Source organism: Sceloporus occidentalis, unplaced genomic scaffold (assembly GCF_023333645.1).
Source record: "Sceloporus occidentalis isolate IW3139 unplaced genomic scaffold, rSceOcc1.0.p SCAF_384, whole genome shotgun sequence".
In the NCBI taxonomy this organism is placed as follows: domain Eukaryota; kingdom Metazoa; phylum Chordata; class Lepidosauria; order Squamata; family Phrynosomatidae; genus Sceloporus; species Sceloporus occidentalis.
This window is the reverse complement of record NW_028317364.1, coordinates 351705-372467: the sequence shown is the minus strand read 5'-3', so window position 1 is coordinate 372467 and position 20763 is coordinate 351705. Positions and strand designations below refer to the sequence as shown.

Below are 20763 nucleotides of genomic sequence, written 5' to 3'. Positions count from 1 at the left end.
GTAGGCGGGGCGTGTTCGGCGGATGTGTTTGTAAGTGGCAGTGCGGCTGGGTCACTCACTGAACGGTGACCGGAGAGGGGCCACAGGAGCCAGGTAAGGGCCACGCCACTTACTCTGCGCATTACCTGCTGGGAGGGGCCACTGTGGGGTGACCCCCGCCTGCTCGGTATGTGCCCCATGCAGCGCTCCTCTCTTTGTTCGAGTTACATCATCTCACCTTCATATCACCCCCGGCGACAGTCCGTGCGGCTGCAACCGGTTCCCCTACTCGGTGTCCCTTCAAACTACCCCCCCTTCAGTCACTGTCCCTATAACCCCCCCTTCAGTCACTGTCCCTATAACCCCCCCTTCAGTCACTGTCCCTATAACCCCCCCTTCAGTCACTGTCCCTATAACCCCCCCTTCAGTCACTGTCCCTATAACCCCACCTTCAGTCACTGTCCCTATAACCCCCCCTTCAGTCACTGTCCCTATAACCCCCCCTTCAGTCACTGTTCCTATAACCCCCCCACTCGGTGTCCCTTCAAACAACTCCCCCCCCCCCCCCCCGTCACTGTCCCTTTTACTACCCCCCAGGTTATTTACTATTTGCCCTGTCACCCTGGCAACCCATTCCTCTCATCCTCTGCTGACCTGCCGGCTCTGTAACTGGGATACTTGCCCCTCCTCGTGCACTTTACCCCAAATCACTGCTCCCCGTCGACCCCCTCTAACTCTACCCCTCATAGCCTCCTACCCCGGCCCCTCCAGCACCGGCATGTTTCACTGGAGTGACTATTACCCCGCGATATTATGTATCATTTATATAGCGCCATCGTATTCTGTGGCGTTGTACAAGGGGGTGATTTCTTCTGTAGGGTGATGCCTTAGACGGGGATCTGGCTGCTGCGGGTCAGGCTGGGGCTGTAAAGCCGGCGTCCTGTCATCGTACTCCGCGTGGCGCATGTCCGCCGGGGCCAGTGAGTGCTCCAAAGTAGTTGGTGTGGCAGTATTAACCCCTTGAGTTCTGTACGGGCCCCTTAAAGCAAAGCGTCTCATGGTTACCCCCTAAAGGGCAACCAGCGGCTCCTAAGGATCTGATTGGTTAATATTATCCTTTCTCCGCTAACAGGAAGTCTATTCTGTAGCTCATGTTTCACCGCTCAGTAAAGTAAGAGAGTCGGAGGAGTTTATTGGCTCTCGGGTAATATCTTATTGCGTTATAATTATTATTCCGCTCGTTATGTTTAAGGAACCGAAAGTCTGATTCAGATTAAGAAATCCCGATTTAGTAACCGCAAGGCGTCTGCTTATTGCGCAACGCGGAGCCCGTGGAGACAATCCGGTTCTGGTGCCGCCATGGAGCTGACGCTCCGGAGAGAGCGCAGAAGAGGGCAACTAACACGGAGAAAAGAGACAGAGGGGTCTCAGTGTGTCCGGCTCGGCTGAGAGTAGAGCGAGGGGGGGCAGAAGGGAGAGAAGAGACATTTAAATTCATAAAGGAAGGGAGGGAAATTTTATTTAAAAGGAGGAGAAAAGTTACACCGAGAGAGCAAAACACTAGAGGGTCCGAGATGGAAGGAAGTTTTAGTTTATTGAGCGGTAGATCAGTGGAACAACCTCCCAGCAGAGGTGGTAGAGGGTAATACAGTGAGGGGATTAAACATGCATGGGATAGACATACGGCTCCTGAATCTAAGACGAGACCAACGACTGATTAAGGTTTGAGTCGTTACAGCAGGAGAAACGGGCGAGTATCCGGGGGCCGCCGGGGGCCGATCTGTGCGTAGTATTCGGGGCGTGTCTGCAGAGGAGCGGACTCGGTATCGCGGGGCGATGTACAGACCGCGACGAGCTGTTTCCTTCACTTTGAAAAATGCGAACAAATAACTTTTTATGGTTTTGAACTTTCGGAGCAGCCGTTATTTATTTATTTTATTTCCGGGGGGGGGGGGGCGCGTCCGACATCTCTCTGCTCCTTTTTTTCCGCGTCATTCATTGATTTCTTTTTATTAAATTTCCAGTTTTTTCACTGTATAGTTGAGTAAAAAAAAGTGATTTTTGTGGAAATCACCATAGCAACCAATGCCTTGGTCCTGCCAGCAGTAATGTTTCATTGGTTGCTATGGTGATAAGACCCCCTTTCAAACTAGATACGAGAGTGGCTTTTTACACACGTTTACACTGCGGCCTGTGAGTGATGGGAGTCGTTCTGTAAAGGGGGTTACTGCAGCGAGGGTTAGGGGAGCTGTGTTCACGTGTGGCCCTACAACTCCAGGGGTCTCTACCACCCCCACCCCTGTGTGACTCCGACCCAATCAGGCCCTGCTGCCCCAGGGGCCACTCCTTTATAAAGCCCCCAGGTATGGCTACGGGGCAGCGTGAGTATTTGCCCCGCACAGGTGAGTAAATAGAAGCTGTGAGGGGGACATCGTGTCCTGGTTATCAGCTCTGTTTGCGTGTCATCGGCCCCCAACGGCCCCTTTTGTACCCCAGCCAGGTTGGGGGGGGTGACTCTTTGCTTTGAGTTTTTTCCTCCTTTTTTTATGTAATGAACTAAAATGATCTGTTTATTTAATCTGGAACGGCGCGGGTTAATTCCACCAACACTGCGTATAGTGAATAAAGCCCTCGGGTTAAGCCTGGTATCGGTGGGAGAGCCACGGGTGGGGAAAGAGGGGCATGGGGGGGCACTAGAGGTTTGGGAGAGGGACTGGCAAAACTAAGGAGGGTCACTTGGCAGGTATGCCTAAACATGGATCTGTGATGTAAGATGGCTTCCAGTCACCTCCAGAATGTCGGGACCGCCCCCCCCCGGCCCCCCAGACACTGACCGCGGGCGTCCTCTCCATCTCGCTGCGTTCAAACAACTCCTAACCCAGATACCGAGAAGCAGCGCCAAGTCCGGGCCGAGCAGAACAATGTCTGTTATGTGAAAAGGAGCCTGAAGTGGCGTGTATTTATTTATCCGAACTTTCCTGCGCGGGGTTAACCCTTCAGGTCACAGAGGGTGTGAAAAATACTCTGAATTCCTCCTGATTTTTTTGGATAGATCAGGAAATTATACCGAGTATCGGGCCGTTGGGATTTGGGGGGGGGGTGCAGGGACTGGCCAAGCTAAGACAGGGACACTCGGGAGGTATAGTACTGCAGCGTGGGTTAACGATTACACAGCAGGGGGTTAGCGGTTGTGCAACTGATGGAGACTTTGATCATAGAACGCGCGGACGCCGGGCAGAGGGGGTACGGGATCTCTCGCACGGATTCCATCACGATCCCCAAACACGTCTGCCCCGGAGGAAGCGTCGGCGTGAATCGGGAACCTTTGATCATTGAATCTTTTTATTGAGATAATAAACGAGGGCTCTCCGCAGCGCCGGCCCCGGGGCCACTCAGTCACGTGACAGGTAGATAAGAGACTGGCTTAGTAAGCGTTTCGCTGGGAGACTCGGTGTTCTGAGGGCCGTACGAGGGCCATAAATCCCATTGGATTTACCAAGGCTGTAAAACGCGACCTTCCACCTACCCGGGGGGGCCACACTGCGCCCGGCCCATCACCCGCGGGTCCACACTGCGCCCGGTACTGGGAGTTCCATACGGACTCGCTGCCCCCTATATCCCCCCATGGAGGCATCCGGATTAAAGGGGGCTCCAGACTGTGGCAGGACTTCATCTCCCAAGCTCCTCTGCCAGCCGCCTAGTTAAAAGGCATCATGGGAGTTGTAGTCCTGCCGCGGTTTGGAGCCCCCTGGATTGTTTAGCTTTTTCTTTCATTGTAAAGGGTTTGAGTCGGAGATGCGCAGTGGGGGGGGGGTGCGTTGGGGTGAAACCCCCTGATGGGTGGGGTTCCTGATGCCCATTATGGGGAGATTTCCGGGGGGGGGCAATTAGCCCACCATGTGCTGCTTAAAACCCTACAAAGTGTCGAATCATAAAAATAAATAAATGCAGATTTCTGGTTGTATTTTAAGGAGGTTCGGGATGTTTTCGATGTTTCCGGACGGATACTTTTGTTGCGGCTCAGAAATGTTTTTGTGTTTATTTTTGTTAAATTGCTATAATGTATTAACCCTGCTGGGCGACGGATCTCTGGATTTGGCGTAATGCTTTGGTATGTTCTGATAAGGGCCTCTGTAAACACGTCCAGCCTCTACAGGGACAGCATCCAAAAGGAGACGTGGTGGATAAGTGGAGCAGCCTCCTAGCAGAGGTGGTAAAGGGTAATACGGTGCGGGTATTAAACATGCATGGGATAGACATACGGCTCCTGAATCTACAGCAGGAGAAGCGGCGGAGTAGATGGGCCCTCGGGGGCCGATCTGCCGGCAGGTTGTGGGTTTCTTGATTTTGTGTTCTGTGGGAGTGAAGGAGTTAATGGGTTGGGGGGTGGGCAGTGCAGGGGCCCAGGAGGAAATTGGATAAATGAGAAGCCGCGGGGAGGTCACATGATGCGCTCTCCATGCCGCTCCGTCACTGGGCGGCCCTTTAAATGTCCCTGAAGTAGGCAGAGTTTAGTCGGCGGTGACAGTCGTCGCTCGGGACCCGGCTCTGGTAAGGTCTGCGTGTGGCACCTGCCGGTACATACGTGTAACATTCTAAGCACTGATTGCGTGTGATATGTGCTAATAGATTGTAAGCTCTGCAGAGCAGGACCTTTATCTTCCACGTGTTCATTTTGTATTCTTCTGTTTTATACAAATCCTTCTGTAAATGTGAAGTATCTGCCTTGCTGTGCCACCTCCGCTGAGAGCTGGAGCTTTGTATCAACATCCCTTGTTGTTTCTGCGTTTTATAAAAGATTCTCTCGAATGCGCTTTGCTCGTAAAAGTTGTATTTTCACCCCATGGTGCAATTATCCAAGAGTTTGCTCTGCCGTGCACAGTTTCCAGCGTAACTAGAATGTAAGCTCTGCAGCCAAGGAATCACAGTGCCCATTGTGTGTTTAGTAACAGTTTTTTGTGTGGGGGGGGGTAAATATTGGCACCCGGTTCCTTTAGTTAAACAAGGGCCATATTTAACCCCCTGGCTGCCTCTCTGTGTTCTTCATTACAGCCATTTAGTGTTTAATTCCCGGGTATTTAAAGATAGCAGCTCTTACCCCCGCTGGTACCTCTGGGGTGGGCATCTAACCTGCGGATCCTGTGGAGGGCGGACAGGGGTGGCTCCAAGATTTAAGGGGCCGTAAGTGAGAAAATTAAAGCAGGGCCCGTCTTAAATTAACGGAACTTAAAGTAAGAAACATTAAACTTCTGATCCGAGATATAAATGTAAGAGGAACCGGTACCCCCCCTCACACACGGGGGCCCTTAGACCAACGGGGGCCCTAAACCGTAGCTTCATCTGTTTAACTTCTCTCCATAGAGGCGAATCCAGCTGTAGTCTGCTTTAAACTCAGTGCGGCTGTTACAGACGGCGCCGTCCGCAGCGACCAAATCCGAGCTTCTCGCGTCTTAAACCCTCGAGGAAGAGAGGCGTCCGATCCTCCGCTTTCAGTAACGTGTTGGGGGGTGGGGGGGCTGCGGCTCGGAGCCCGGGGGGCAAATATCCGCCGATTTACATGGATTAAGGTTTATGGCGGATGAAACCCGACCCGGCTAGTTATTCGGAGATCCGCCGCCCAGAGATAGGGAGCTGGCACGGCGGCCGCGCATGCTTCGCAATAACGGGTGTACCTGCGATTACCTAAAGGCGTCAACCCGGCCGGCGACGTCCGAGCCTTAAAATAGTAATTAACACAGATTAGCAGCGATGACAGAAGAGCGGGGCGAGCGGCCCGTCTGGAAATAACCCTTAATTAGGTTAATTACGGACATAAAGAGGGGTAGATGTGAACGCGTGTGTGTGATATATATATATATATATATATATATATATTATAATCTATCCAGAGGGGGACTTCTGTGACCTCCAGGAAACGTGGTGTCTGCCGGATTGCTTGCACCTCTCTGCTTGTTTGGCTTTGTCGCAGCACTGCCAGGTACTTGTGCCCAAGAGGAAGACGTAACGCCCTTAAAACTATTATTTCCATTGTTACTCAATACGCCGGTAACCGCTGGATACGCGTCGGAGTTCGGGAATCGCAGCGCTGGTTTTCACAATCTCCTCGGATTCTCAGAATATCGGATGAGAGTGATGGGAGTTGCATCGGCACGCCCGCTGTTTGAAGGAAAGCCATTGTTTTATGAAATAAATAAAAACCTAATTGTTTGATTTTTTTTTTTATATTTTTCCCGTTCCTGTGATTGTGACCTCGCGCCGAGCAGGAAACGGGGCGATTAAAGCGGGCGAGCCGGAGTTACCCGCGGCGGGAGTCCGTCCTGTTCTTTATAAGGGCCGGTTATCGGGCTGCCGGCCCTCCCGCTGATTCCCTGTAAATCCGCAAATCACCAAATCCACAAAAAGTGATTCTTTGGTAGCCGTTCTGTTATTTCTAAAGCGACCGCGGATCTCCCGCCCGCCTTTTGGGGCACGGAAAGCAGAGTGTGGTTTAAAACAACAGATTCTGCCAGCAGGTCGGCCCCCGGCGGCCCCGTCTAGTCGCCAGTTTTAAAAAGACTCAAACCTTAATCAGTCGTTGGTCTCGTCTTGGATTCAGGAGCCGTATGTCTATCCCATGCGTGTTTAATCCCCGCACTGTATTACCGTCTACCACCTCTGCTGGAAGGCTGTTCCCTCTCAGTAAAGTAAAACTTTCCATGCGATAGCACCTGGGTGCGGCGCTTTACCACGTTTACCTTTGATCCATATGGTGCAATGTGTAGCTTTTCTTTTTAGGGTTAAAGTAATGCAAATGCTGTGAAATCTCCTGTGGATTTCCCGGCTGCAGGATTTACGATGTTCTCAGGAGTCCGGATCGTTCCGCAGCCGTTATAAAACAATCAGCAAAGATCCCGAAAGATAGCCGGCCCTCGGGCCACGCCGGCCGTTCCCGCGAGACTTTAGATATAGAATATATATATATATAAGAATGTTTGGTTAAAAAGATATTTTTGTTTTCTCACCAGTTGGTAAAAATCTTATTAAAAATGGTGCTTTTGGCGTAACTTAAAATAAATTAAAATCATTTATACGATATACATGAAAAAAGCGAATGTTTCCTTTTTCCGTGTTCTTGTATAATTCCCCTCATCGTCACGGTTACCGCTCTGCGACGGATCAGCTGTCTAACGGCGGCTCCGGGCGATCCGAGACCTTTTCCTGCGTCTTTCTTCCCTAATCGCTTTGTTAGATTTGGCTGCGAACCCCGTAATTACGTTTATCTTCCTGGATAGAAGGTGAAGTGTGCCAGGCGCCCGGCGGGGAGAGGTTTAAAGAGACAGAGGGCGACTGAGACGGGACAGTTAGCAGCTACCGTGTCCGTATGCAGGGCGGCTGCCCGCGTTCCATCGTGTCGGGGTGCGATCTGCTCGATTGTTTGGACGGATTATTAAATGTAGTAATAATTCTTTTCTTTTTGGTTTTAAAAGGAATATTCCGTTTTCTTGACCTCGGAGATGGATCACGGTCACCACACCATGGGAGCCGTGGGTTCTACGTCCGACCCACACGCCGGTCACCATCATCCAACTACGGGAGGACACGACCACGGCGGTGGCGGTGGTGGTGGTGGCGGCGGCGGAATGCATATGATGGTGAGTGACAACCTAAGCCCAGCTGTTATCAGGGTACAACTCCCATCACCCTCAGCGTACCAGGTTTGTGACCGCTGACTTCTCTCTCCTCAGCCCATGTCGTTTTACTTTGGTTACTCCAACGTGGAGCTGCTGTTCTCTGGGCTGGTGATTAACTCGGCGGGAGGTGAGTATGCCACCGGCGCATTTCACTGGCCCTGTAATAGATGCACACGGGGCAAATATCTATAAGCCAGGGCAAGGTATAGAACATATAGAGCTGCGGCGCCCAGATTACCGAAGCTGTCAAGGGGTTAAATTCCAATTGTAAATCACTGTTTGCGTTATTTAATGAACCCCGCATGGTTTGTTCCCTGTGCCCAGTTTGCCCTAACTGCCCCTCACATCCTTTTTATCTCAGAAGTCAGAGCTACGCTTTGCAGATTACTTTTTATATTTTTGTCACTAAATGTGATTTAAATGCCCCCGGGGGTCCCTCCCTCGTGACGTTTAACCCCCTCTCGCACTCTCAGAAATGGCCGGGGCGTTCGTGGCCGTCTTCTTGCTCGCCGTGTTATACGAAGGACTGAAAATTGCTCGTGAAGCTTTACTACGGAAGTCGCAAGTCAGCATTCGCTACAATTCCATGCCGGTGCCGGGGCCCAACGGGACCACCCTGATGGAGACTCACAAGACCGTCGGGTAAGGGCCGGTGACGCGGATCAGGGGTCTCTTTTCCCGGCGAGCCTCCTGTCTTTTCGGGGCTTTGACTTGGCGTGTCTTTTTCTCCCGCGCAGGCAGCAGATGCTGAGTATCCCCCACGTGATGCAGACCTTCCTTCACATCATCCAGGTGGTGGTCAGCTACTTCCTGATGTTGGTCTTCATGTCTTACAACGCGTACCTGTGCATCGCGGTGGCAGCTGGAGCCGGCACCGGCTACTTCCTCTTCAGCTGGAGGAAGGCGGTGGTCGTGGACATTACCGAACACTGCCATTAATCACCAAATTCGAGAGCGGGAGGGAGGGCCGCCTTAACCCTTCATGTTCTGCCGTATCACGTCCCCAAGACACGGATTAGATAGTTTTGGTTAGGGGTCTCCGCAGGAGGCGCTGAGTAATCACCAAAACCTCCAGTGCCTTCTGTTTTGCCACCAGATCTAGAATAGACTCTCGTCATCCCTTTAGGGTTTCTGGAGTGCCCCTGGAGGGGTAAACACCATGATTTGCCTCCTACCCCCTCAAAGTCAGCGGGCCTTATCACATGCGCCATTCCTGCGAGGAGCACATCTGCAGCCGCCGCCGTTCTCTCATCAGAGCGTCGCGCTCTCGTCCTCTCTTTAAAGCCACGTCGCTGAACCAACGGCCCTCACGAGGCAGAGCGAGTGCTGTGAGTGCGGTGCTCCTGCTGCATTCTGGGTAACGCTCTGTAGACTTTAGTGGTAACAAAATCCATACCATGAAGCATCTAGAAGCAGTCGCTCTAGAGAAACACTGTTTAATCTGCTGTCTGGTGGCTTCACGCTGTAGATTTCTTCCCAGCCTCTCTCCTGGATCCTCCCAAATAGTTAAAATTATCGTGAAGACTCCTGAAAGCAAGACTCTGAATGATTTGAGTTTCTAGAGAAAAAAAAAAAAAAAAGATTTTGAAACCAGTAAATCGGAGCAAACGTTGATCTGCTCTTAGGTAATTTTGAATGGGTATTTCAGTATTATAGAACCCTTTGTGTGCCAGCGGCGGAGCAGATACTTCAGTGCCTCCACGGCACGCAAACGGTCAGTAATTTATCTTATTAAGGAACCTTTAATGGAGCAGCCGGCGCGTTCGGCGAGCATCCAGGTGCTGTGATCACGGTACCGCGATTTAGAATCCTAGAATGTAACCATAATTATGAATAATAGAAAGCAGGAATCTATAGAATGAAGTTTTGTTTTCCAATTTTTTTTGATGGTTCTTCATGTATTTTACGTAAAATGTGAAGATTTTATGACGTCTTATTTCATCATAAAAACAGAGGGAAAAAAAAAAATCAAACCTTTTTAATAAAATAATATAGCAGCACTCGGCGTTTGTAATAATTATCGGCATGGTAACGACAGCGTGCGTGTAAGTCTGCATGTTCGTTATATTACGGCACAGATAATGCTACGGGACAGGAAAGCCCCCGAGACACGTATGACCCCGTCCTCCGAAAACCAGCCACCTTTAATCGAATTGGAGAAACTACGTAATTGCCAGTTAGTAACCAGAGCGGTTCATGCCCGTCCCGGCTGCGGCCCCCGAGGGTAGGAGCCCCGCCAGTCTGCTGTCTAATCGGGATTATTATATCTGAGGTCTGAGTCATCTGCAAATGTCACAAAACCTGCAGTGCGTTAATGACATCATAACACAGATTATACGCAAACAAGCCTTCTGACCCTTACTATACGGCACATAATCCATGGTGGCTTTAATGGTTGGGGGGGGGGGGGCACGAGCAATCTCCCCCTGCAACGATCTTTACTATTTAGTATCATTAAAGAATGGGTTATTTTTGGGACGTTCCAGCAAGGGCCGTGTTTTACGCACGTAACCTAAACACAGCGCAGATCTGCATCTTATTTCACTTCGTTTACAATTTATTTCAGTTTATTTAGACTCCAAAGATATTCATAAAAATTCCCTTCTAGCCGAGGAGCTCTACGGCCCAAAACCGGCTGAGGTTAGCGGGATCCAGCGAGCCGCCTTGCTGCCCCGTGTAACGTCACACAGAAAGCGATGATAAAAGGCTTTCGGGGCGAGGTTCCCCCCACGGGTCGTCGGCTCATCCGGAAGCAACACCTCGGATTCTTTAGATACAGACCTTGTTCCAAAAATATTAGGAAACACCAAAGCCGCTCCTCATCCTCCTCTTATAGTTCAGTTCTTGTAGAGTAAGCCGTTTCCAGGGCACGGGGCTTAATCAAGTATTCAGTATAAAAAAAAAAAAAAAAATCACTCTGGCATGGCCAAAAATGGCAAGGGTTCCCACAAAAAAGCCTCCATATGCGGTGTAATAGAAGTTGGTTTCTGAGCGGTCTCCGCGTCTCCCGAAGCACTCGGCACCCTTGCCATGTCCCCCAATCGCTGCGTAGTTCGTCGTATTAAAACTCAAAGTTCCCGAACTGGGTGGCGTGGCTGTTGGGTTTGGGCTGCGGTTTGTATCCGATGCGCTCGTGAACGGTCTGTTCCCGACTCTTGGGGTCCGTGCTGAGAGAGACAGCGGCTTCCGGCTCCGTGGCGGATAAATCGACCTCTTCACGCTGCTGCTGCTGCTTCTTCCGCCCCTGCGGGGTTAAAACACCATGAGAGGGAAGCCATGACGGGTGCGACATTTTACCTTTTCATTTAAAAATATGTTGTTGAATAATTCTGCCCCGCTGCCGGGGTAAATACCTCCAGGTCCTTCTTTATACTCTCAAACTCTTCAATGTCGTCCAGTTTCAGCTCCAGACGCGTGGGCTTCCTGCGCAGCATCCTGCAAAGGACATAAAGGGTTAAATCAGCCTCAATACTGGGAGCAGCACAATTACCCCCCCCAAGCGCTAAGTAACCTGCCCAGGGACCCCCACGGGCGACCCCCAGTCTGCCCTGGAGTCAGTGGTAATGTAACCGCGCAAAGGAGATATTTACTCTAAGCATAACTAGAACACCTACCCCATCTCAACGCAACTGCCCCCGAAAATGCACAATTACCCTGCAGTATTACACGAGCTGCCCCATCTCTCTGCAACTGACCCCAATAATGCATAATTTGCCCACCCCCGTGACATACAACCTGCCCCTTCTCACTGCAGTTACCCCCCAGTGACATACAACCTGCCCCTTCTCACTGCAGTTACCCCCCAGTGACATACAACCTGCCCCTTCTCACTGCAGTTACCCCCCAGTGACAATCTGCCCCTTCTCACTGCCGTTACCCCCTCGGTGACAATCTGCCCCTTCTCACTGCCGTTACCCCCCCCGGTGACATACAACCTGCCCCTTCTCGCTGCAGTTACCCCCCAGTGACATATAACCTGCCCCTCCTCACTGCAGTTACCCCCCAGTGACATATAACCTGCCCCTCCTCACTGCAGTTACCCCAGTAATACCCCGTTATTGTTCCCAGCGCAATGCCCGTTTACTCTCAGACCCTGTTTACCCCACATACCTGCCCCTGTCACCCCGCCACACACAGGCAGATCTCCCGTCGTGCAGCGCAGTTTCCGGCGCTCTGGTTCTTCCCGGCATGCACTGCGGCCCAGTGACCCGGAAGTTTCTCAGCGAGCGAGCAGGCGGCTTCCTGTGAGAGCGGAGACCTGGGCACCGTGAGTAGCGAGGGCACTAATACCCTGCTGGGGGGAACACCGACCTGTAACTACCCCTGGGTGAAATACGGGGGCTGATCCTGTGCACAGGGGCATTCCTACTCCCAGTCCGCTCAGTCAGCATCCTGAAGCAGAGGGCTGTATAGCAACCCCAGCCTGCTGCCTTCCTACATACCCCCTATGCCAGGCCTGCGTAATGCACGATACTTGCCAAGTGTCACCGTGTAGTTTGGACAGTCCTTCACCCCCCCCAACGCTCCTATCGCCTCTCCTAATGCCCTTCTCTCCTCTCTTCATGCCCCTTTCTCCTCCCCTGATGCCCCTCTTTTCTAGGACCTCAAAATGATTATTGGCCATCTCGTTACTGTATCCGGTGATTTTTACGTCATTCTGTCTTTAAAGGCGACGGTTTATTTTCACAGATCTAAAGATGTCGGACGATGAAGGAGCCCCCGCCGTGAAGAGATCCCGTATCTTTTACGGCAGCTTAGCAGACAAAGAAAAGGAGCGTCTAGCGAAGGGCGAGACCCCGATGGGGAGGACGGCGGTGAAGGCCGGAATCGAGGCCGGGAACATTAACGTGAGCAGCGGTGAGTCCCGGAGGTGGAGGGAACGGGGTTGCGATGGATCCTCTATGGCGTAGCCTCTCCGGTGGTCTCCGGCCCACCCTGCGTTATTGTCTGGCCGGGAGTGTTTTATGGGTCGTTCATTATTTAAAGGGACAGATCTGGTTCCACTACATGTAAAAACAGGCGGCTCAGCTCATTCATTATTCTGTCGGTACAGAGGAATCCCCGGACTGACTTATTTAAAGCAAACATTAAAAATTGTAGCTTTAGGGGTTCCAGAACCAGAGGAATTCCCCTCTTTTTTCCGCCCCGTGAGCCGAGATGACTGACGATGACCTCTGAGTTCTAATGAAAGTCAGAAGAATCAGCGATTAAGTTCCAGCGTTGGATTTAGTGAAATGTTCCCTTTATTAGTGAAAGAAACCCAAACCCTTGAGCGGAATCGCCGTTTATTCTGATCCTAAACAACCGGTAAACGCTTTCTGGCTAATTCATTGTTTTGGGTGTGATTTCGGCGTTTTAACCCCTGATTGTCTTTTGTATAATCCAGGGGAGTCGTTTGATCTCGAGGATCATATCAGCGAGCGGCAGGCGGAGGTGCTCGCGGAGTTTGAGCGCAGAAAGCGAGCGCGACAGATAAATGTGTCCACCGACGACTCGGAGGTGAAGGCGTGTCTAAGAGCCCTCGGGGAGCCAATCACGCTCTTTGGGGAGGGGCCTGCTGAAAGGAGAGAGAGGTAAGTGCGCCACATCGCTTTAATAAGTCAGGGCGTCACAAAATCGGGGAGCAAAACCGCCGGGGCCCGGCTTCGGGAATATTATTTAGACGTTTATCGCTGGCTGCGGCTCTCTAATAATAATAATAAACGCGGACCCCTGCGATCTGCGCGTTATTTCTGCCTTTATTGTGCCGGCTGATTCCTGCATCGTGACGTTGAAATCTTCTGTGTCCAGGCTGAGAAACGTTCTGTCTGTTGTGGGGACAGACGCCTTAAAAAAGACAAAGAAAGATGAAGAGAAGAGCAAGAAACCGAGCGACGAGGTAGGGATCTGCTGTGTGGGGATCCAGCCCGGGGTCCCGTTCCGTGGGTTTGTGTCTCGTGCAGCAGACGTTCTCTCTTTGGGTTGTCCTTTCATCGCTTCTAGGGTTTTCATGGACGCAATAACCGTGGCCCTGATGTGGCCCCAAATTCTTGTCCTTGCAGTCATGCAAACCTGTTTTATTTTAGTATCAGCAGACCTGGTACCACGAAGGTTCGAATTCACTGAAAGCAGCCCGGCTCTGGATCGCACACTACTCCCTCCCGCGGTACGTATCAGAAACGCTGGCGGTTAATTGCTTTCACCTGGCCCGTCCTGGGTCAGGCCTGGAGACCCCCGGTGCATGTCTGCGTCCGCTCTGAGGGGCTCTTCAGCAGAGCTTGTGACATTGACTGAGCCTCCTTTGTCCACCTGAGGCCAGCACTGCCAGGGGGTTTGAGCACCAATAATTAAGGGTTACAGTTCAATTCACCCAAAAAAACAACAGTTTTAAAAATCCCTTTTTATTGGGACATTCGTCTTATTATTAGCGGTTGTGACATTAAGGAGAAACACTAGAAAAATGTTAAGCTTTAGCTCCAAATTGTCAAATACGAGGTGATGGCTGATGGAACACGCGGCCTGCAAGACTCTGACTGTAGATCCATGTTGCAGGGCTTTGAAACGTCTGGAGGCTGCGCGAGAATTTCGACACATCCCAGAATCCACCAGGACGTCCCAGTTACAGGACCTTCACAAGTCGCTGGGGGTGAGTGACCGCCGATCCGAGCGGGGTCTCGCTTCTCAGCTTTGGGACGCACACTCGGTTTAGCGCGTTTATTCAGGGATGCCGGCGTCTCGTTGGAGAGCTTTGAGAGCGGATATTCTGTGACTAATAATAATAATAATAATGGGGAGTCCTTTGATTTAAATCACTAAATGCTCTTTAGGAGATCCTGTGATCTGAGCGATGGCTGCAGGAAGGTATTTTATTAGTTAAAGGCCACCCGTGATTTTACATTTCTGGTTATAGGCGCTGATTTTATGATTTGGGAAGCGCGTGGCCCGTATTCAGACTGTTATGCCGTTCGGTGTAACGAATTGTAACCGCATGCTTTTGGTTTTCCATCCAGTCCTTGAATAATTTCTGCAGCCAAATTGGAGATGATCGCCCGCTCTCGTTCTGCCATTTGAGTCCCAATTCCAAGCTTTTGGCCACAGCTGGCTGGTGAGTGAGTATGGCTGGTGAGTGAGTATGGCTGGTGAGTGAGTATGGCTGGTTGTGGGGTGCATGGGGCTTGTAACTTGGTGAATTCCCCGGGACTCACCTGTATCGTTTGCTTTCTCAGGAGTGGACTCTGTAAATTGTGGTCGGTGCCCGACTGTAACCCCATCCGGACCCTGAGAGGTAAAGTTTGATCCGATTATCGATTAATAATAAGGACTCCCCTTTATGAGCCTTGGCTGGTTTCATTAAATACAGGGGTTTGTTTACCCCGATGCCAGTCTGATAGTTGGAGGTCGAAGGGGTTCCCCCAAAGCTCGTATGTAACACTTTGTAGAAAGCGATGAGGCGATAACACGGGTCACACTCACATCATTATCCGTGTTTCTGTCCAGGACACAATACAAATGTGGGAGCCATCGTGTTCCACCCAAAGTCCACCATCTCCATTGATGAGAAAGACGTGAATCTGGTCTCCTGTGCAGCTGATGGCTCGGTGAAGCTGTGGAACCTGGAAAGGTGAGTGTCTTGTTACTGTATGCCTTCGTGAGGGAGTACATAGTTCATAAGGTTGAAAAAAGACCTAAGTCCATCAAGTTCAACCCTTAAGAGTAATTTCTCTTTTATTTGCTGAGGGTGGAACAACTTCCCAGGAGAAGTGGTAGAGGGTAATACAGTGAGGGGATTAAACATGCACGGGATAGACATACAGCTCCTGAATCTAAGACGAGACCGACGACTGATTCAGGTTTGAGTCTTTACAGCAGGAGAAACGGGCGACTAGACGGGGCCGATGGCTTTTACGTGGTGGTGTGTAACGTTACGTGGGGGGGGGGTCTCTTTACCAAACCTTCCTGAAGATCAAACCGTGCAATTGAATAAACCGCATTTCTAAATAAAGAACCTGACGAGGCTGTTGGATAACTATTACTCTTTCCTCCGCTAATTAAGTGGCAAATCTTTGTCCCGGGGGGGGTAATTATCCAGAGGCTTTAGAATCGGGGAGGTTGCCCTGGTGAATGATACCCACCGCAGCATGAAGATACCTCGCTCCCCTGGGCCGCATCAGTCACTTCAGTGAGCCGCATGCAATAACAGCAAGACATCTGGTGCTGTGCGGGTCCAAAAAACAAAAAGTCACTGTTAGAGGTTACAAAGAGCGACCTCCCAGCAGAGAGGGGCATTGGTAGCAAACTCAGGTCAGGAGTTGGAGGCCTGGCTCATCCTATCATGATGGCATGTGCCAAGAAGCCCTCTCCCTAATCGCTGCGCCAACAAGCGTCGGGGAAAATATTCCTGTGAAATCCCTACATTTACACTAAAGGCTCCCGGTGTGCGTGGGCTGAGCGCACCCAAAAATGATTTCTTTACGTAATTTTTTGTGTTACCCTGCGGGGCGCGCTCAGTGTCCTTTAAACCATCCTCCCAAAATCTATTTTGATCAGTTTATGAAATGTATTGAGTTCCCGCGTTTTCTCGTCCTGTCTGGGCACAGTGGGGTCCGTGCGTTACTCTTTTTCCGTATCGTATCTCCTGCTTTCTGCTCTAGTATTAGTCTGTCGGGGTAACATTATGTATTAGTCTGTCGGGGTAACATTATGTATTAGTCTGTCGGGGTAACATTATGTATTAGTCTGTCGGGGTAACATTATGCATTAGTCTGTCGGGGGTTCCGTATAAATTACGTAAAGCTCCGGCGGCCGTGACTCAGCTTCTTGGGAGTCTCGCCCTTGTTCACAATGTCCCTTGTCTTCCCGCAGCGATGAGCCGGTGGCAGATATAGAAGGCCACTCCATGAGGGTAGCAAGAGTCACGTGGCACCCGTCCGGCCGCTTCCTGGGAACCACGTGGTAAGAGCTTCGCACCGGACGGTGACCGGCGTCAGCAGCCCTTGTTCCCCTTGTGCGTTCTAGTGAGAGGTCACTTTTATTTTTAGTTATGACCGATCCTGGAGACTCTGGGACCTGGAAGCCCAAGAGGAGATTCTACATCAGGAGGGACACAGCAAAGGGGTGTATGACATTGCCTTCCACGTGGACGGGTCGCTTGCCGGTACCGGGTAAGAGCCCATAACAGGTTTTCTTGGGGGAGACTCCAACATGCATGACATTTTATTTGGGGCCTTAATTATAAGTTCCCTTCTCCCGGATGCAGGGGCTTGGATGCCTTTGGCAGAATATGGGACCTACGGACTGGCCGCTGCATAATGTTTCTCGAAGGTCATCTGAAGGAGATCTATGGAGTCAGCTTCTCGCCCAACGGGTAAGAAAACAAAGGCTCCGTGTCACCCAGCGGAGAGGGGAGAGCAGGGGGCTTTTGAGGCACTGGGGTGGTTTGGAAATGAAACCCAATAAAGGTGTTGGTGGGTATTTTGGGGAAATACAAACACAATCGGTCCACTGTATCCTTTATTATTAGATAACGACATGGCTCAGGGTGCCAGCAGATCTAAATATTTGATCAACTTACAGTTTCAGAATACATCTGGGGCTCGGAGGGTTAATAAATGCACAAAACGTAACTTCTACGGAGCAAAGGGGGCAGAGATACGATATATTATCAGGGTTTAGATTCTCAAAGCCCTTTTGGATGTGTCTCCTGTCCCAGGTACCACGTGGCTACAGGCAGCGGTGACAATACATGTAAGGTTTGGGATCTACGTCAGCGTCGCTGTATATACACCATCGCGGCTCACCAGAACCTGGTCAGCTCCGTCAAGTTCCAGCGTGAGTGCCAATTTAATTAAAAACAAACTGCGGACAGCTCTGGGTCTGAGACCCCCGTGTGCCCCCAGTAACTGGTTTTTAATACCTTGTTCTGCAGACAAAACTGTTTTTGGACCCTTTTTTATGTATATATTTAGAGCCTGCTTGGGATTTATAAGAAAAAAAAAAAAAATAGTATTAAATCAACTTTATATTCTCTGATAAAAGCCCACAGTGATTTAATTTTCAGAAAACCCGGTATATCTGCCAACTCGTTATCTGTAGGAGTCGAACACCCGACAGGCAGCCAAGAGATCGGACTTTGGCTTCGAAAGAAACTAAAAGTTGTTGTTCTGTGAAATGCTAGCAAACTGAAGCAGGAGTGAAGGGTTAGCGTTTCCAATTCCTGGACCTTGAAAACCCAGCTCTCCTCTGCCCCTGGGGGCTCCCCGGTGCGTCTCCGAGGGCCGCGCTCCCAGTTGTAGACAGACACGCAGCCGGGTGTTACTGGAGCCGAGTTCGTGCCGGGATCTGGCGCAGGGTCCTTTTTTATGAGGCGCAGTCTTGTTTTTAAGAATACGTTGTTAGAGTTGACTTTTTTATTCGTAAATAAACCCCCCAGACCTGTGTTTAGCGTCACCCTGGAAGAAAGCGTAGGAAAGAGCCCCGGTTACAGCCGTGGAGCGGTGATGGTCGATCTTATTGGCCTGGCTCGGGGATCTTTAGCTGTTTGAGGTTTATTAGATAGGAGATACTTTGTATTTGATTGCCTGTCTGATCCTGCGCAGCCACCAATGGAAACTACCTGCTGACCGGAGCTTACGACAACGCCGCTAAAGTGTGGACGCATCCGCTGTGGTCTCCTTTAAAGACGTTGGCGGGCCACGAAGGCAAAGTGATGGGGCTGGACATTTCATCGGACGGCGAACTCATAGCCACATGCTCGTACGACAGGACTTTCAAGCTCTGGATGGCAGAATAAGAACCCCTCGAAAGGCTCCGTCCTTAATGTTCAACGGAAGGAATTAGGACAGCGAGATTCACCTAAACCCTTAATGGACCCTAAAAAAAAACCATACGTGAGATTTACCCGCGTTCCCTGCGGGGGGGGGGGGGCGGGGGAGGCAGGGGCAGCGAGCCGGATCGCCTTCTGCCTTCTGCCAAGTCTGTTTTTATACATAGGTTTTGTTGTTTGGCCTCATTAAAAATTATTTTTCGTAAAAGAAGTTGGATTCCATTTTTATTTGAAGCAGAGCCTGCTTTTCGTTTCTGGTTAAAATGATTTTGTGCCGTATCGCTTCTCTGAGCTGTTACAAGGTCGTGTTCACCATCATGTCTTTGGACTCGGGACCCTCGGCTCGTCGGCCGCACACTTACCAAGAACTCGGGAGGAGGCGAGCTAAACCTGTAGTCCTCCAAACCCCATCAGACCCCCGACGCGTCATGAAAGACAAACCCGACAATCAATTTCTAACTCGACTTTTTAACATTGCTGCCCCCGGACGCCAGCGCTTTCGCAGAGGCTGCTTCCAGGGTCGCTGCTTCTTCATCCTCCAGCCACGAATGATATAATTTAGTCACTTTTTTTATTCTTTGACTTCTTGTCCTGACCGTGGACTGGTCAAAAGCCACATCTACAGGTCGGCGGATCCCGTTATCCCGCTAAGAACTGTCTGATCAGCTGAAAAAGGCCGCTTTGCCTGTAACTGAACTATGAAACCAGTATTAAAAAGTATTGGATGACTTAACTGCACAAAGAATGTAAGCTCCCCGGCCAAATTTATTGCTTAAGAAGCCATATGTGTAGAAAAAAAAAGTTTTAAATCCCTCATAAAAAGTACACAATAATTAAACCTCAGCTTTGCACCAAAGCTGTTACCGCTTCCCCAGGTTGGCGGATTATTTACAATTTAAGAGAACGCTGCAATCTCCAACTTTGAAGCCAAATGGCTTTAGGTCCAAGCGGCTGCTCGCAGAAGCCGTTTTAGTTGCTCCGTTGTTTTTTTAGGTGCTGCTCGTTTATATTTACCCCAAATTATCTGAAATGTTATAGCCAGCTGTAAAGAGTATCTCACTTATCTGAGGGGGTAACAAGAGGGTCGCGCAGGTTCAGCTGTCTTTGGAAATCCGTGCGGTACGAACCAGCATCCGCTGCCCCTGCTTGGCGGCCAATCATTGCCAAGCCGGTCCTTTCCGATCTACAGCCGTGTTCTGCTCACAGTGGTCACCCAGGACCCCAGAAGAACTTACGAGTCCAGAAGATGGAAAATATGAGGAGCAAGCTGACCACCAGCATGGTCATCATGAGATAGGCAAACATGCGGAACTGCGGGTTCCGCAAACAGTGCCGGAAAGAGTCATCGCTGGGGATGGTGGGGAGAGGGGTCTGGGGTTGAGTGAGTTGGGTCCCAGCCATGGATCTCGATTCCACCGCAAGCGTGTAGACAGATGGCGGACGCGTAAACACGTTCAGCCTCCGAGTGTCCTTCACGCAAAGATGGCGTCCTTGCTGCTGTGGGGGCAGCTTCATCTGGCTGAGGATGTGCGTGTTGGTCGGAAGGTCCGTGATCAGCCGGTTCAGGCGGAGGCTTGTTGTGTGACGGCAGAGAGGACACTGCAGACGGTTATTGACCTGCGTCGCGATGCTGATCCGTGCCAGGCACTCCATACAGAATGAATGGCGGCACTCCAAGAGCTTGGGGGTTCGGAAGGTGTTATTATATGGATTCCAGCAGACGGGACATTCATATTCGGGATCCAGTTTTGCCCCATCAGCCATGGTTTCCTTCTAGAATTGATCAATGTCCTCAGCTGCAAAAAAAGGTTCAGTAAAAGTTAATTTTAAAAGTTGCAACACCTCACAACTTTATCCAAATATTCTCTTATTAATGAAATATTATAATCATTTATTCTCAGACCCAATGCAGTAAGACCTTAACCCCCCACCAACCTATACAACATGACCGTAACCCCCCACCGACCCATACAACATGACCGTAACCCCCCACCGACCCATACAACATGACCGTAACCCCCCACCGACCCATACAACATGACCGTAACCCCCCACCGACCCATACAACATGACCTTAACCCACCACCGACCCATACAACATGACCTTAACCCCCCACCGACCCATACAACATGACCTTAACCCCCCACCGACCCATACAACATGACCTTAACCCCCCACCGACCCATACAACATGACCTTAACCCCCCACCGACCCATACAACATGACCTTAACCCCCCACCGACCCATACAACATGACCGTAACCCCCCACCGACCCATACAACATGACCTTAACCCCCCACCGACCCATAC

General features: G+C 50.6%; 4 protein-coding genes across 5 annotated transcripts; 2 read left to right on the top strand and 2 right to left on the bottom strand.

The window, feature by feature from the left end:
* Positions 1 to 7472: 7472 nt before the first annotated feature.
* LOC149273350 (high affinity copper uptake protein 1-like) lies at positions 7473 to 8588 on the top strand. Its single transcript, XM_089506414.1, has 4 exons — positions 7473 to 7610; positions 7704 to 7776; positions 8123 to 8291; positions 8387 to 8588. Exons 1-4 carry the CDS (start codon positions 7473 to 7475, stop codon positions 8586 to 8588), a joined length of 582 nt encoding a protein of 193 aa, XP_089362540.1.
* A 2122-nt stretch (positions 8589 to 10710) lies between these two features.
* On the bottom strand, positions 10711 to 11083 carry LOC149273349 (anaphase-promoting complex subunit CDC26-like). Of its 2 annotated transcripts, none has more exons than XM_089506415.1 (2): positions 11003 to 11083; positions 10711 to 10893 (listed from the first exon to the last, which is right to left on the bottom strand). In XM_089506415.1, the coding sequence occupies exons 1-2, from the start codon at positions 11081 to 11083 to the stop codon at positions 10711 to 10713; spliced, it is 264 nt and encodes an 87-aa protein (XP_089362541.1). The 2 variants fall into 2 exon arrangements, with proteins under 2 accessions (XP_089362541.1, XP_089362542.1); XM_089506416.1 differs by having other exon boundaries at positions 10711 to 10884.
* A 1263-nt stretch (positions 11084 to 12346) lies between these two features.
* Positions 12347 to 18417, top strand: LOC149273348 (U4/U6 small nuclear ribonucleoprotein Prp4-like). The gene is made up of 13 exons (XM_089506413.1): positions 12347 to 12506; positions 13036 to 13222; positions 13440 to 13527; positions 13715 to 13794; positions 14181 to 14274; positions 14639 to 14733; positions 14855 to 14913; positions 15126 to 15249; positions 16491 to 16580; positions 16667 to 16789; positions 16885 to 16992; positions 17338 to 17456; positions 18224 to 18417. Exons 1-13 carry the CDS (start codon positions 12347 to 12349, stop codon positions 18415 to 18417), a joined length of 1521 nt encoding a protein of 506 aa, XP_089362539.1.
* Positions 18418 to 19659: 1242 nt separating this feature from the next.
* LOC149273347 (E3 ubiquitin-protein ligase RNF183-like) lies at positions 19660 to 20214 on the bottom strand. The gene has a single exon (XM_089506436.1). It carries the CDS (start codon positions 20212 to 20214, stop codon positions 19660 to 19662), a length of 555 nt encoding a protein of 184 aa, XP_089362562.1.
* Positions 20215 to 20763: the final 549 nt, after the last annotated feature.